This window comes from Choloepus didactylus, chromosome 13 (genome assembly GCF_015220235.1).
Source record: "Choloepus didactylus isolate mChoDid1 chromosome 13, mChoDid1.pri, whole genome shotgun sequence".
Classification (NCBI taxonomy): domain Eukaryota; kingdom Metazoa; phylum Chordata; class Mammalia; order Pilosa; family Megalonychidae; genus Choloepus; species Choloepus didactylus.
In genome coordinates, this window is record NC_051319.1 from 55,316,388 (window position 1) to 55,331,101 (window position 14,714).

At 33.2% G+C, this 14,714-nt stretch overlaps 1 protein-coding gene across 6 annotated transcripts in view; it reads right to left on the reverse strand.

Moving 5' to 3' along the window:
• Positions 1–3,460: 3,460 nt before the first annotated feature.
• The window catches only part of TRIM36 (tripartite motif containing 36), a 43,715-nt gene continuing 32,461 nt past the window's right edge, over positions 3,461–14,714 (reverse strand). For all 6 annotated transcript variants that reach the window (XM_037801870.1, XM_037801869.1, XM_037801868.1 and 3 more), the window contains 5 exons: positions 13,719–13,972; positions 13,334–13,458; positions 11,115–11,408; positions 8,868–9,165; positions 3,461–5,535 (listed from right to left, as the gene is read on the reverse strand). In XM_037801870.1, the coding sequence (XP_037657798.1) occupies positions 5,181–5,535; positions 8,868–9,165; positions 11,115–11,408; positions 13,334–13,458; positions 13,719–13,972 (1,326 nt within the window). In that variant the 3' untranslated portion in view covers positions 3,461–5,180. The remainder of the gene's footprint in view (positions 5,536–8,867; positions 9,166–11,114; positions 11,409–13,333; positions 13,459–13,718; positions 13,973–14,714) is intronic.

Consider the following 14,714-nt stretch of genomic DNA (forward strand, 5'->3'; position numbering starts at 1 on the left):
ACTACAAATGCTGGGGAGGATGTGGAGAAATTGGAATTCTTATTCATTTCTGGTGGGACTGTATAATGGTACAGCCACTCTGGCAGTTCCTTCGAAAACTAGATATGAAGTTACCCAGCAATTGCCCTTCTTGGTATATACCCAGAAGATCTGAAAGCAGTAACATGAACAGGTATTTGCACACCAGTGTTCAAAGCAGCATTATTCACAACTGCCAAGAAATGGAAACAATCCAAATACCCTTCAACAGATGAGTGGATAAACAAAATGTAGTATATACACCACGATGGAATACTATGCAGCAGTAAGAAGGAATGAGGTCGTGAAACATATGACAACATGGATGAAACGTGAAGACATAATGCTGAGCGAAATAAGCCAGACACAGAGATATTGTATGTTACCACTAATGTGAACTCTGAGAAAAATGTAAAATAAATATTTTATATTGTAGAATGTAGGGGACATAGAGACAGACAGCAACTAGTGAAGGGGGAATGATAATCTAGTAAGAACAGATAAGCTATTAAGGGTAATTTCAATGTTACGGGAATGCTCAGGAATGATTATGGTTTGCAAACTTTCTTAGGCATGGTTGGATCATGTTGGAAGCAATGTAGTTATTTTAGGTTACTTGTTTTTCTTAATCCTTTATTTTGTTAGGGTTTGTTAATTTTCTTGGGGTACTGTAGGGACATGGAAGCAATACAGTTATTTTAGGTTATTTGTTTTTCTTATTCACTTGTTTGAATTGTTTTTTTTAATTTTTTGATAAAATAAAAAAAGCTATTGCATTAAAAAAATTAGCTTCAATGTAGATACTTTAGTTTGTTTTTCTTATTCTTTTGTTTTGTTAGGGTTTGTTAATTTTCTTGGGGTATTGTAAGGACATGTTGGAAGCAATACAGTTATTTTAGGTTATTTAGTTTTTCTTATACCTTTGTTTGATTATGGTTTGTTAATTTTCTTGGGGTACAGTAGGAACATGTTGGAAACAATATAGTTATTTTAGGTTATTTGTTTTTCTTAATCCTTTGCTTTCTTTTGTTTGAAATGTGGGTTTGTTTAATTTTTCAATAAAGTTAAAAAATTCAAAAAATGTGGCATTAATGTGCATTTTTTAACTTTGAAGGTATACATATATAATAGATAAAAATTTGCAGAGAAACGTAGAATACTTCTGTAGCAGCTAAGGGTAGCTCACCACCCTACCTAGGAAAAAACTTAGAAAAACAATGTTGCTTCAATACAGGTATACTATTTCCAAAGAATGTTAGCTCTGTGCTTAGAAGACTGTCTCAGAAGGTCAACGCTTACAAGAAAAGATCTCCAGAAGCAGTCAGACTGCATCTTAACTATGAACCAAGATAAACACCAAGGAACATTTCTGGTCTTATAAAAGCATGCAGTGGTGGCATTAGGGGGAAGAAAAAAAGCATTCAGTTCAAATAGGTTTAAAAAAAAAAAAAAAAAAGAAATCTAGGGGGAAAGGGGGAAGAATTTTACATAAAAAATAATTTTTATTTATCTACAGGCAGTAAGAATATATTCTACAATTCAGTTATAGCAAATTTCAACTCATTTTCACGTTCACAGTATTTCCATCATTTTATTTCTACATGCAAGCAACAGTCTAACCGGAACTTTAAGCACACTTTATTCAACCACAGCACTTAATATTTTCCTCTATCCCAAAAAGATGGAAAACTAAAAGAAAGCAGATCCATTCGTCTCAAAGATGATTTTGGCAAAGAACAGCCAACAGGGAAGAGAAATACCAGAAAACTGAAAGGGAAGTACCATAGCTTTCTAAAATTCAGTACAGTTCCTTTTGTGTTTTGGTATTTCAAAACACTACTAACAGCCTTATTTAAGCAGTCAGTACAATGGTCATGACCTCCTCTCCACCCCCCCATATAAACCAAACATTTCCACCTGTGGCAGTTGTTCTGCATTTATGTTACCCCCACAAACACCACCAGATTCATTCTTTCCCTTCTCTGCCGTAGGAAGATGGCCCTACTGGTGCTGCCTTGGCTGAAGGATATCTTTCCCACTCACTCCCTGGCTTAGACCCACATATCTGGCAATAGCTGCCCCCCAAAACAACCTCAGCTCCTGTCAGGCAACCCTTCCACAATGTCCTAGCTCTCCCTGAGATCTCATAACATTTCCTCCTCTTGCCCATCTAGTTGTACAGTAGTAATGGCTTTGAGTTGCTGCTAGTCTTTGAGTGCCTTACACCATTGTTTGTTTATGCATTTATCATTGCCCATTTCCCTAAGTAATTCTTTCATTAATTTCTGGGGTAAATTCTATTTCCTGCCAGACGCTGATTGATTCACCATCTCAAAGCCTTTTTGCATTTGTTCACGCTACCTAGAATGCTCTTCACTTAGATATTTGTATGGCTAGCTCCTTAACAAGCAGGTCTCAAACTTGGGTCACCTTCCTCAGAGAGGCTTCCTACCACCAAATCTAACTCCTACCTGAAGCAGAGATTCTCTAGCCCCTTTCCCTATTTTTATCATATTTCCTTGCTAGAAGTTAGAAGAGCAGGAACCTGGCTAGCCCATTTTTTCACTTTATACCCAATGCATAGCACAATGTCTTGTAGACAGCATTCAAAATATTTTGTGAAATGAATGAAATAGCTCCAAATCAAACTTAAGAAAACCAGATTCCTTCAAGATTTTTTTAAAAGCAAGAGTCCGAGGAAAAAATCCAATTCTCTCAGGATATTATTCCAATAAACAAACAGGTGAAACACCTTTAGAATGAATGCAAATCTGCCTGGTAGAACATAATTTCTTATGCCTATTAACACTAGTTCCCACATTTTTTGTAGCAATAAACATGACTAATTATATTCCCACATGGGACATATTCCAGGGCCTAATCAGATTACGGATCATGGCAAAAGATTTAAGAAGCACAGTGTTCAATTCCCAGGAGATAGCTCTGGTTCTCTACTACTCAAGGAAACAACTGTGAATGTGAGAATTAAGTTTTATACAGTATCATAGGAATTATCTTAAACCTACCCTTATTAAGAAAAGCAAATTTAATCCATTAATCATTGGTAACAATTCATTGTGAGCCACAACTGATCACAATGACCAGGGCCATAAACCAAGAGCTGAATGTGAACTAAAGGTACTCATTTGGTCAAAATTTAATCTACTATGGATCAGAAAAGAAATATTTGACCAACTGATCAAATAAACATTGCAGTAAGTCAGTTATATATATTAAGCTTTTCAAATGACTATGTCCATAAGAATTAAAACCAAAAATAAATGTCCAAAATAATTTTATATGAAATTTTAACTCTAAGTCACTATGTACAGGTAAACATCTTTCATAAGCAATTTGTTTCTATTTCCCATATAAACAGATTACCAACATACTAAGAACTCCCAGAAGCAGATGTGAATAATTACACTTGACTTTTCATTTTTATTTAAAATAAAAGAAATTCAGGTGAACAATTTATGTACAACTATACAATGCTTTAAACAGCTTTCTTACTGTGTTAAAGCTTTATATTTTAACATGTCTACATGATATGTACTTACACGAGGCTTGAGAGTATCAAACTTTACCACACACATGACTTTAGCAGCTTCCTTGCACAATGATCCACATAACACTGCATATTTGCTTAGTTTAGCCTATGTCATAAAGTGCTAGTCATAGATGGGAAAGTAACAAAGTAATGAACACTGAAATTCTCATAATATTTCCTATTTTGGCTAGGGGGAAAAAACAATTTTGTGCTATCAGCCCGAATAATGAATTTCTATTAAAACAACAGCAGCAGCAACAAGCAACAACAAAAAAATGAGGTCTTAAAAGTTTCTGTCACTCTATTAAATTATACCAAAAGCATTCCAATAATGATTAGTGTTAAGGAAATGAATAATAGTTTCTGAGCATTTTCACTTTAAAAAAAAATTACTTTAAATCAAAACAACCTAAGGAAGAACTTCTTTCAAAAATAAAGATAAAATTTAGATAAAATGTAGTCCTACAAATCAAAAGAACTTTTAAATTTTAAAAGGGTGCATATAATTATGATTTTAGTTATTTTTCCTAAACAATTAAATGTGAATTTTTACTTGCCTGCATTATAAATGGTTACCAACAATGAGTCACAGAAAATGCCATTCAATTGAACAATCGGTTACTCCATATTTTATAATATATTTAATGCTACTAAAATATATCAAACTTTTTAGAACATGTAAATATAAACCAGGATAATCTGATATGTAATAATTGTGCTAAAAAATGAGAATCACAAGACACAAAAAGAGAGCAAATGAACAAATGTGATTTCAGTATCAGTGTATTTGCACTAGTATTTCTGAAAAATCATTTGATAAAAGCTCAAATATTTTCACAGAGTAACTAAGAAAAATTGAAGACAAATTTTTCTGAAAAAAAAATTATATGAAGTGAAAAGCTTCATGTCTTCACTAAGAATTTTAATTGTTTCCTGCAAGGAACCATGTTTACTACACATGCCGGTATAGTGTTACAGCAAAGGCAACTCTTTAAAATATCCTTAATACAGTCTGTGGTCTTAAAAAAAAACAGCAAAATTCATCTTCCAGTAATCTACTCTTAGCAGTGTTACACACCTTAAATACCTAATTTTCCCTTTAAATATACCACCATTTTTATCTATAACTTTTTTTGTATTTAAAACAAATGCACAACAGATTTGTGCTAATTTCTATCCAGAAGGTATGTTTAAAATATGTTCTCTCTTAGAACATAAACATGATATAAAAATGAAAAACCAAAGCAAAAGAAGCATAATATAATAAATACTTTTGTATGCCCCCCTGCCAAAAAAAGGGTTGTATATTTCAGCAATACCAACTGACATAAATAAATTAGATTTCCAGTTCATAAAGAGACAATCCAGTTGCAAAGTTAATAACCATTTCAGTGTCACCTAAGAAACAGTGTCTTTACTCCTATCATTTGTGAAAGGCAGAACAATGACGGAAGAAGCAAGGTTATATGGGTTTTCCGGATTTTAAGAAAAAACATACACAAAAAGTAAGTGTGGTGACAGAATACTTAGATGATATGTAATTGGTTATGAAGGTTAACACAAAGGCATTGTTTTTCACATTTTTCATTCTGTGTCACACCAGATGTTTATACTACATATCTTCTTGGTATTCCAGATACTTTGCTGTGATGGGTTCTTCAAGTTGAATTCCTCCACTGCCCATTAATGCAAATGCTGGATACATTGTATGTGAACAGTCCACCTGGCGCTCATAAAGGCATTTCATGTGATCCATGTCATAGAAACCAACTTTGCCTTTATCGTAGTCAAGAAAAATCCCTATACTTGTTGGCATGGGAAGGACTCGATTCTCAGGTTCATTAGAAGAAGTAGGTGACTTGGGTATAAAAAATTTCTTCATGCCTATAGTAACTAATGTAAAAGGTTGTGAAGAATCAAAACAGGCATCTTCACTTCCGCTGTCATGCCCACTGTCTTGCTCATATCTAAAATGCAATACATAAACAGTGAAAGTAGAATCCAATACATAAATAGTGAAAGTAGAATCTTATCTATGTTATCATCTATAAGCCTTCAAGTATCCTCAAATCATTTTCACAATATACATTGATTTAGTTAAAATAATTGTTACAACAAAATAAGTTTTATATCAAAAACTTTCTATTAAAATGTAATAAAAGTTAATAACAGTCTTGAAAAAGAGCCACAAAGTTGGAGGTCTCACTCATTCTAACTTCAAAACTTACTAGAAAGCACACTGTGTACCTGGCATAGCATGTGGACCAATGGAAGAGAATTAAAGAGTCCAGAAATTAACCCAAACATCTACAGTGGACTGATTTTCAATAAGGGTGCCATTAATTGGAAAAAGAATAGTCTCTTCAACTAATAGTTCTGGAGAAACTGAATATCCACAGGCAAAAGAATGAAATTGAACCCCTACCTCACAACATATACAAAAATTAACTCAAAATGGATCAAGAACCTAAACATAAGGGCCAAAAACATAAAACTCTTAGAAGAAAAGACAAAGGGAAACTCTCATGGTCTTAGATTTGTCAATGCTTTCTTAGATATAATGCCAAAAGCAAGAGCAACAAAAGAAAAATTAGATAAAATGGACTTTGCCAAAATTTAAAACTTTTGTATATCAAAAGTTTTTTAAAACCTTTTGAAACAATAACCTACAGAACTGGAGAAAATAACTGCAAACCATATATCTCATAAGGGTTTAATTTCTAGCATATATAAAGAATGGCTACAACTCAAAAAAAAAAAAAAAAAAAGACAACTCAATTTAAAAAATCGGCAAAAGACTTGAACAGATATTTCTCCAAACAAGATACATGAATGGCCAATAAACACATGAAAAGAAACTCAACATCATTAGTCACCAAGGAAATGCAAATAAATCAAAGCCACAATGAGATACCACTTTACATTTACTAGTATTGCTATTACTTAAGAAAACAAAACACACACACAGAAAGGATGCAGAGAAGTAGGAGCCTTTGTGCATTGGTGGTGGGAATGAAAAAGGATGCAGCTGCTGGAATAAAGTTTGGCAGTTCCTCAAAAAGTTAAACATAGTATTACCATTTATGACCCAGCAATTCTTCAGAGTATAAACCCAAAAGAATTGAAAGCAGGGACTTGAGCAGATACTTGTTTACCAATGTTCATAGCAGCATTATTCACAATAGCCAAAAAAGATGAAACAACAAAAGTGTCTATCAACAGATGGAGTATTATTCGGCCATAAAAAGGAATGAAGTTCCGATACCTGCTACAACATGGATGAACCTTAAAGATATCATGTTGAATGAAATAAGCCAGACACAAAAGGACAAATATTATATGATTTCTCTTACATGAAATACTTAGAAAAGGCAAATTCACAGAGACAGAAAGTTGATTAGAGGTTACTAGGAAATGGGGCGATGGGGCAGCAGGGAGTTATTGCTCACTAAGTACAGAGTTTCTGTTTGGGGCATGGAAAAGTCTTAGTAATGGATGATGGTAACACAACACTGTGAAAGTACTTAATACCAATGAACTGTACACTTAAAAAATGGCTAAAAATGGTAAATTTTGTCCACTTTTACCTAGATATATAAGCAGGTGAGAACCTAAAAAATCACCAGCATCCCTGGTCTACCAAAAATACGTGAGGAGTAGTGAAGGAGCTTGTCAAAGATTAAATATTTATAGCACACAATCATATGTAAGAAAGTACAGACAAGATATGGGCCCTAATCAAAGGAATTAGCAGTTTAAGTAAAATAAATGGGCCCTGCAAAATAGTGCAGGAGTAAAGAGCATGCTTCATTCTCTCCATTAAGAATCCTATTTCCTGGTTTGGGATTTCTATGTGGATCTAAGATGTAAATAATTATTATGAAGTTTCTTTTCACTCTATTATAAAACTGTAGAAGCTTACAGAAAATTTTAATACAAGCGTTTTCCTTTTTTCTGTTCACTACTTGCTTTATATGTTTGTGATAATACTGTATCAATTTTAGTCAGGTTTTTTTTCATTTCATTTCTAGTGTATATTTCTTGTATGAACTTTTAAAACATCATTATTACTAATATTCTATCAAATGGATGTACCACTATGTTTAATTAACCATTTCCTTGTTCAAATTTTCATTGTTGTATAAAATTCTCTTTCAGCAAAAAGATCTTCTTACAATTCCGATCACTGCCTGGGGTTTTATTCACATAAGTGGTCAGAAATTTGTCTAGGTTAGTTTACCTTACCCCATCTAAAAGAACTAAACTGTACAATCTCCAATAAATAGTCAATCTCTTAAGAAACTGGAATTCCTTGTTGTAGAAACATGTCTGCCATGACCCAATTTTGTAAACTACTTATGGGAGAGTTTAAAGCAACTGTGTCCTATAACAAAAGAACAACTCAATATCATTGTGATGCTTTGAAGCTCTACAAACTCCAGAAAAGATCATGTTCTTTTAATCCATTCCTGTGGGTGTAGAACTACTGTGGGTGATTTAGGTCATTTCAGCTGTGGAATGCCCCAAGGTGGGTCTTAATCCTCTTACTGGAATCCTTCATAAGAGATGAAATTCAAAGACCACAGAGAAGCTAAAACAGTAAAAAGCCCCAGAGAAGCTAAGAGAGCCAGAGAAACTGAGAGAGGAGGACACACAGAAGCTCAGAAAGGAGACCACTGAAGCCAGAAGCTGGAAGCAAAGAAACCCAGGAGATAAAGGAGAGACCAGCAGACACATGACAGAGATGAGGATGCCAACAGCCTGTCTTCAGAGTCCAGGAATCATCCTGTTGATGTCTTGATACGGACATTTTCATGGCCTCAGAATTGTAAACTTATAAATTAATAACCCTTACTGTAAAAGCCAACCCATTTCTGGTATATTGCATTTCATCAGCTTTAGCAAACTAAAACAATCATCAACTGTAAAGTATGGCAATTAGAAGCATTTCCCTATATATCCAAGTAATTTTTATCACATAATTTAGGTAACTGATAGGAATGACTTTCAAAATTTTAAACTGGAAAGTTATATCACAATCAAGAGATATCCAAAACACAATTATTTCCTCATGGCATCAGAAACTAACTGTTAAATCTCATTATTCAATGTGTGAATACAAGACAACCTGACTCCTTTCCTTAGCCAGCTATATGGAGCACAGCCAAAACATAAGAATGTAAGAAATGTATATGCTAAATGTGATAAATAAATCTAAGTATTTTCAGGCTTACCTTGCTAAAAAAGGATATTTACTTTTAAAAGAATTATCAAGTTCTAGAGTAATAAAAGAGTCTACCTTGGACTAACTGCATCCCGGGGAGAACGGAGCCATTCTTGTAGCTTATCACTGGAAGCAACTCCTGCCTTTACCAGGTATGAATATGGTTCCACATGGAAGGCCCAGAAGTGTTTCCCTTTTGTAATTCCAACATCTCCAATGATGTAATCTAAACTTGTGTAAGAACCCACTTGGACACGTTCTGAATTAAGGAGGAGATTAAATCCAGCTCTACTCTCTACACGGTCTCTCTTCAAGTTCAGCAAGAGGTGCTCATTATTATAGCCACATTTTTCATCAAAGAGAAAGCTGAAAACTTCAAGTAGAGTTTAAAATTAGTCTAAAAATTATTTATTAACATTTCTACAATTTAAGGTTAAATTTTATTTTTCAAATAAAAATTACTGAAAAAAGAGAAAAACCTTTCAGAAACAGGAAGATGTTACACCACCCCCAACCAAAACCCCAACTTAGAAGTAACTTCCAGTAAATTTTCAATACCTAAAAATCTTCCAGAAATCTCAAAAGCAGAGGAAAATATTTTAGATGTATGAGAAATTTTTGAATGTAGTTCCCTGAAATAGAGATAGCAAATCTATCCTAAATATTTTGCACTACTGAATCTGTCCTTTTACCGCTAAAATAAGGACTTGTACATTTTCTGAAAGGTACTTTCAGAATATCTATATATTTTCTTAAATATCTGTTCCAGATTTTACCAATTTGGAAAACTTGCACTATTTTAATCAAGTCTTTTTCTTTATCAATCAACATGGCAGACATGGTACAGTGCAAAAAAAAAAAAAAAATCAAAGGCTTTCCATTCAGAGAGACCCGGGTTTGAATTCCTGCTCCAATATTTAACTAGAATTTAACCTAAACTTTAATTTAATCTCATCTATGGAGTGGAGATAACTCAACCTCACATTTCTCTATCAGCTCTGAACTATTAATCATAGAATTGGCTACTAGCAAGGTAAAGCCATTCCCCATATGAAGGCTGACCATTCTTCCTGTTAATGCCTATTGTCCTGGCATAATTATAAAATGTGCTTCCTTTCAGTCTTCAAAGTCTCCCAGTTCGCACAATAAATTTGTATGGTCATCTTACTCATACGGCTTCTCTCAGAGAAAAGGAAGGCAACCCCTAACACTTCCTTTCTTCCTTCCCCCTCCACTATGTTAATGAAACCAGCAGCTACTTCAAATGTTTCTTTTTCTTTCACTTTTGGTCAGAAAGACTAGGAAAGAAAGCAGAAACAGCATAAGCTATAAAATATGTACTTAATACTTGCAAATCCATCCTAAAACTACTGGATATATCAACTTTATTTATATTCTAATTTTTTAAAAGCCACATTTGCATGAAAAAGAGTGGATGCTTTACCAGTTCTTCCTCTATTTTGGACAAAAAGGGAAGGAAGAGTGCAGAAAATATGGGTACATAAGCTAAAAATGGGCGGGGGTAATGGGGTGTAAAAAATAAATCAAAGGAACCTCCAAGGCTGTGACCAACAGGGCAAAACGTTTTTCTGCCAACCAGAATGAGCACAACTTTGGTTCTAAATGTCCCCTGCCCATGGAAAGACTGTAGTGAACATTGACTAACCTGTAAGTCATTCTCATTACATGAAAATCTACAGGTACTCTATAAGTAGCATTCTAATCAGGGCTTGTTAACCGGGAAGGAGTAGGGAGAGTGGCTGGGCAGGTGGAACTCCTAGTGTGGGGAAAAAGCTGTCCATGTGGCTCTAATATATATATCTATATATATGCCTTCCTACCCAAGTGCTGAAAATCACTGAGATAGAAAATTCAGGCACGTCAGAATTAGGTTAAATCAAAATTATATTTCAGGATATTATACCAATAAATTTTTAAAATATCTACCTAGATCTAGATCCCTATGTTACAGAGATTTCTATGAATGACCCAAAAAATACAAAATTTACTATTAACTATTTTAAACTTTAGGGTAACATTTATGCCATTTTAACCACAAATTAATACCTTGCTCACTCAAATATCTTCCATTCATGTTTTTCGATATTCTGAGATCAGTCAAAATTCGATCCTGTTCTCATCTACTTGGTGAAATTCAAATATGATTCAGTCCATTTCTAAATCCTAGCTTGTTAGGGAATCTCTTTACTAAAGTCTTTTAAAAATGAGAGATGGTTTCAGTATAGGTCTACATGGCAACACTGAATATTTTACCAAAGTTTCTTCCAACTCTGCTCTTTTAATTCTTAATATTCACAATACCTGAAGCTGGAGGAGTATGAAGAATCAATTCTCTGCTGCAAGGACTACAGATAGAACCTTTATAAGCTCTTACTCTGAAGGCATAGTTAGAATTATTTTCTAAATCACAGACAACTCTACTTGTGCCATACACTTCAATCTCATTCCAAGACAGCATTTCTTCATCTCTATTAATCTTCCGATATTCAAGTACATAGCTATCAGCTTTATCCTTCTTTTCTGGAAGATGCCAATTTATCAAGGCATTGTTATAAACTTTGCTCTGTTCCTCATTGATCTCTGGCACATCTATGCCTGAAAGAATTATAAAATAGAAAACAATGTTAAAATAATGATAATTCAAAATGTGTATTTTTTCCTCAATTAAAAGAATACATTGACATATTTAATGATTTCTATACTGTCCAACAACTGTTAAATTTATACCACTATGTAAAAGAAAAAGGATAAACAATAAAAGAGGGATAAACAGGTATACTTGTGTTTATAACTGAAAGATAAAAGAAGACTGAGAAATAAGACAGACAAAAATTAAGTCTCAATTATTCTTTTTAAGTATTAACAACCATTAATTCTGAAATACCATTAAAGGTATACCTTCACTTTCCACCCACCTAGACTTGAAAAATTTAATGTTTCTTCTTTCCAAAGCTAACTACTATGACAATTATGTACAGATCCTGCCAGTTTTTTTCCCCAGTGCTACTGCACTATATGGCTGTATCAACATGTAACTAGTCTATTTTTGGAAACATATTTCCAATTTTTCACTAGAAATAAAGTAATTAAAACATCTTAGCTAAATCTCTGTGCATATCCATAATCCTTTCCATAGAAAAAATTCCAACAAGCTTAAATACTTGAGTCATTTGGGATAAACAAAAAGTTATAAAAGTAAAAATTACACATGTACATACACAAACACACATTTACATCAGATCAGAGAAAGGTGTGAAATGAAAAATAGAAGTCTCCCTCTTATGCTTAACCCAAACATAAATATAAGCAATGTATAAATGTCTCCATATGGTACATTTATGCAAAAGAGTATTATGCAGTCATGAGATATGGAAAGTTTTACAAAATATATTGTAAGGGTAAAAAAAAGATGCAAGTTTTAGAATAACATCAATAATATGCCATACCCCCACATTCCATTCTTTTCTTTTTTTTGAAACACAGCGTACTAAAAAACTGTGCATGCTTCCTTTCCTTTCCTATTCATCAGTTTTACTGGTCCTTTGTGTTACATGGGTATAACCCAAGATTCCTCACCCTCAACCATACCTTTCCAGAAAATGTTTGGGGATTCATAGGAGAGGGAGGGCCTTGTACTCACAAGTAAGTAATCATATATTTTAAAAAACAATTCGACTATACATTTTGGAAACAGGAGGAGTACAGTACATGAAGCAGAATCAGCATTTGAAAGAGTATCAACTATCCATTTGGAAAAAAGGTAGTCATCATATACAAAATAATTATATATCTGAAAGGAGATTCAAGTATAGATTTGAAAAGAAAAGGACTCAGTAATCTTTGAGTTCTAAACTTTTGTAAAACAAGACAAAGTACTTTTGATTGAATGCACAAATCTATACATCTATATAGTAATTAGACTATAATTATACCTATCTAAAGACTGTGATTGTTCAATCCACAGAAGAGAAACCTGAGGGAGATGAACAAAGTGAGAAGGAAAGAATGAAAGGAAGGCCTCCCTGGTAGGAAGTAGCACAATGTAAGCAAACACTTAAACGTACTATAGAGGGTTAGCCTGGAGATTCCAACTCTTGGTTTCTCTCCTGGAGAAGCTCACATACAAGCACAAAAGGAAACGCTGACATTCACTTATAATAGAGAAAAAAATTAAACTGTCTCTCTTAGCAGGAAAATTATTTATATAGCAAAAAACTGTTAATACATAAAATTCTAGTTTAACCATTTATAAATACTGATCTTAAATTTTTTAAAACAGCAATTTGCAAAACAGGATGCCATTTATGAAATGTTTAAAAATACACAAACCAATAGAACACAGTTTTTATGCATACAAATATATTTATAAAAACATAAATGGGACATGATTTGGGGATGATATGATGGTCCTGGGCAACTGAGCTGTTGCTTTATTACATCAAACTGAAGGGAATTTGTGTTTTTTTCTACACAATGTGAATTCAGACTAAAAGAGTGGTTTTGTCTCTAGTAAAACTTACCACTAGAGAAAAAGGACAATTCTCCAAGAAGTTCTGTTTGCTTAGATGTATTAACAACATAGTCTTCAAAAGAAGTCTGAGCTGCAGGTCTAAAGCTCTTCAAAGATTCCGTAGCTTTCTGTATTCTGCAGACATATAATAATATATTTCATATAGAAATTATTTTTTAAAAAAGGCAAATCAGACTATCTGCAGCATGATTAACAAAAGAAAACAAACTTCATTCAACATTCAAGCTAAGAATGAAGTAAGGCATACTTCACTAACAGCATTGTGAACCACTTGCGCTAAAGGTGAAATATATAGATATGTAGCAGCATTCAGTAACATGACTAAAGAGATTCTAAAGTTGAAAGTAAAAAAAAAAAAAAAAAAAAAAAAATACCTGAGGTGGAGTTGTTTTGCTGTCTGCACAAAGCAAGACTGATCCATCTCCTTAAGTACTTCTTGTGCATATCCCACAAGCCCATTATTCTCTAAAAGACCCTGATATTCTTCCATTTGGGTCTGAAATTTGTCTAATCTTAGTTTCTTAGAGGCATCAATTGCTTTCAAAACAGATGATTTCCTCTCTTCCAGAACTTCAAAAAGCTTTTCAAAATGTATAATTGCTTCTTCTTTAGCCCTCTCTCCATTGCACTATTAAAAAACAAAACAAAACAAAAAAAAACTGCTAAATCCAAATGTCTATTCACAACATTCCACATAATTATACTACTCTATGTGATATCGAAATAATGAAAATTCAACAAAACAAATCCAGATATTGTAAAGAAAAAAATCTGCCTGACTCTCTGAAATTTTCAGAACAAAAACTTCACATCAAATACACTTAGCAGGAACTACTAGTAACTTAGAGTTACTTTGTAATTTTACAATATTTTATTTTCCAGCAATAGATGATCTATTCAATTAAATAAGAAAACCTTCAATTTGTACACAGAGGAATTGAGGCATAAATTAACTGAATTAACCAAAGAATACAGGAAAATACAATTCCAGAGTTTTGGAATCATGTCTTATTCAAGAATTTTTTTGACATTTTCTATCCTATTCGAATTTTTTAAAAAGCTAAAGCACAGGCACGAAACTCAGAAAAATGGCATTGTTTTCTAAGATATGAAAATGCATTCTTCTTTTTAAATGTATATAATTAAGTCCTGACTTAGCTCGGTGACCTTATACAAATTACTTAACTTCTCTATGCCTGAGTTTTTCTCTTCTGAAAACTGTGGATGAGACAACCTATTTACTTGAGGTTTTTGTGAAGATTAAACAAGATTATTTACATAAAATGCATACCACAATGTCATATACTACCAATAAATGTTATTATCACTCTACATGTAGTTATTCCTCTACTTAATCATAAAATGATCCC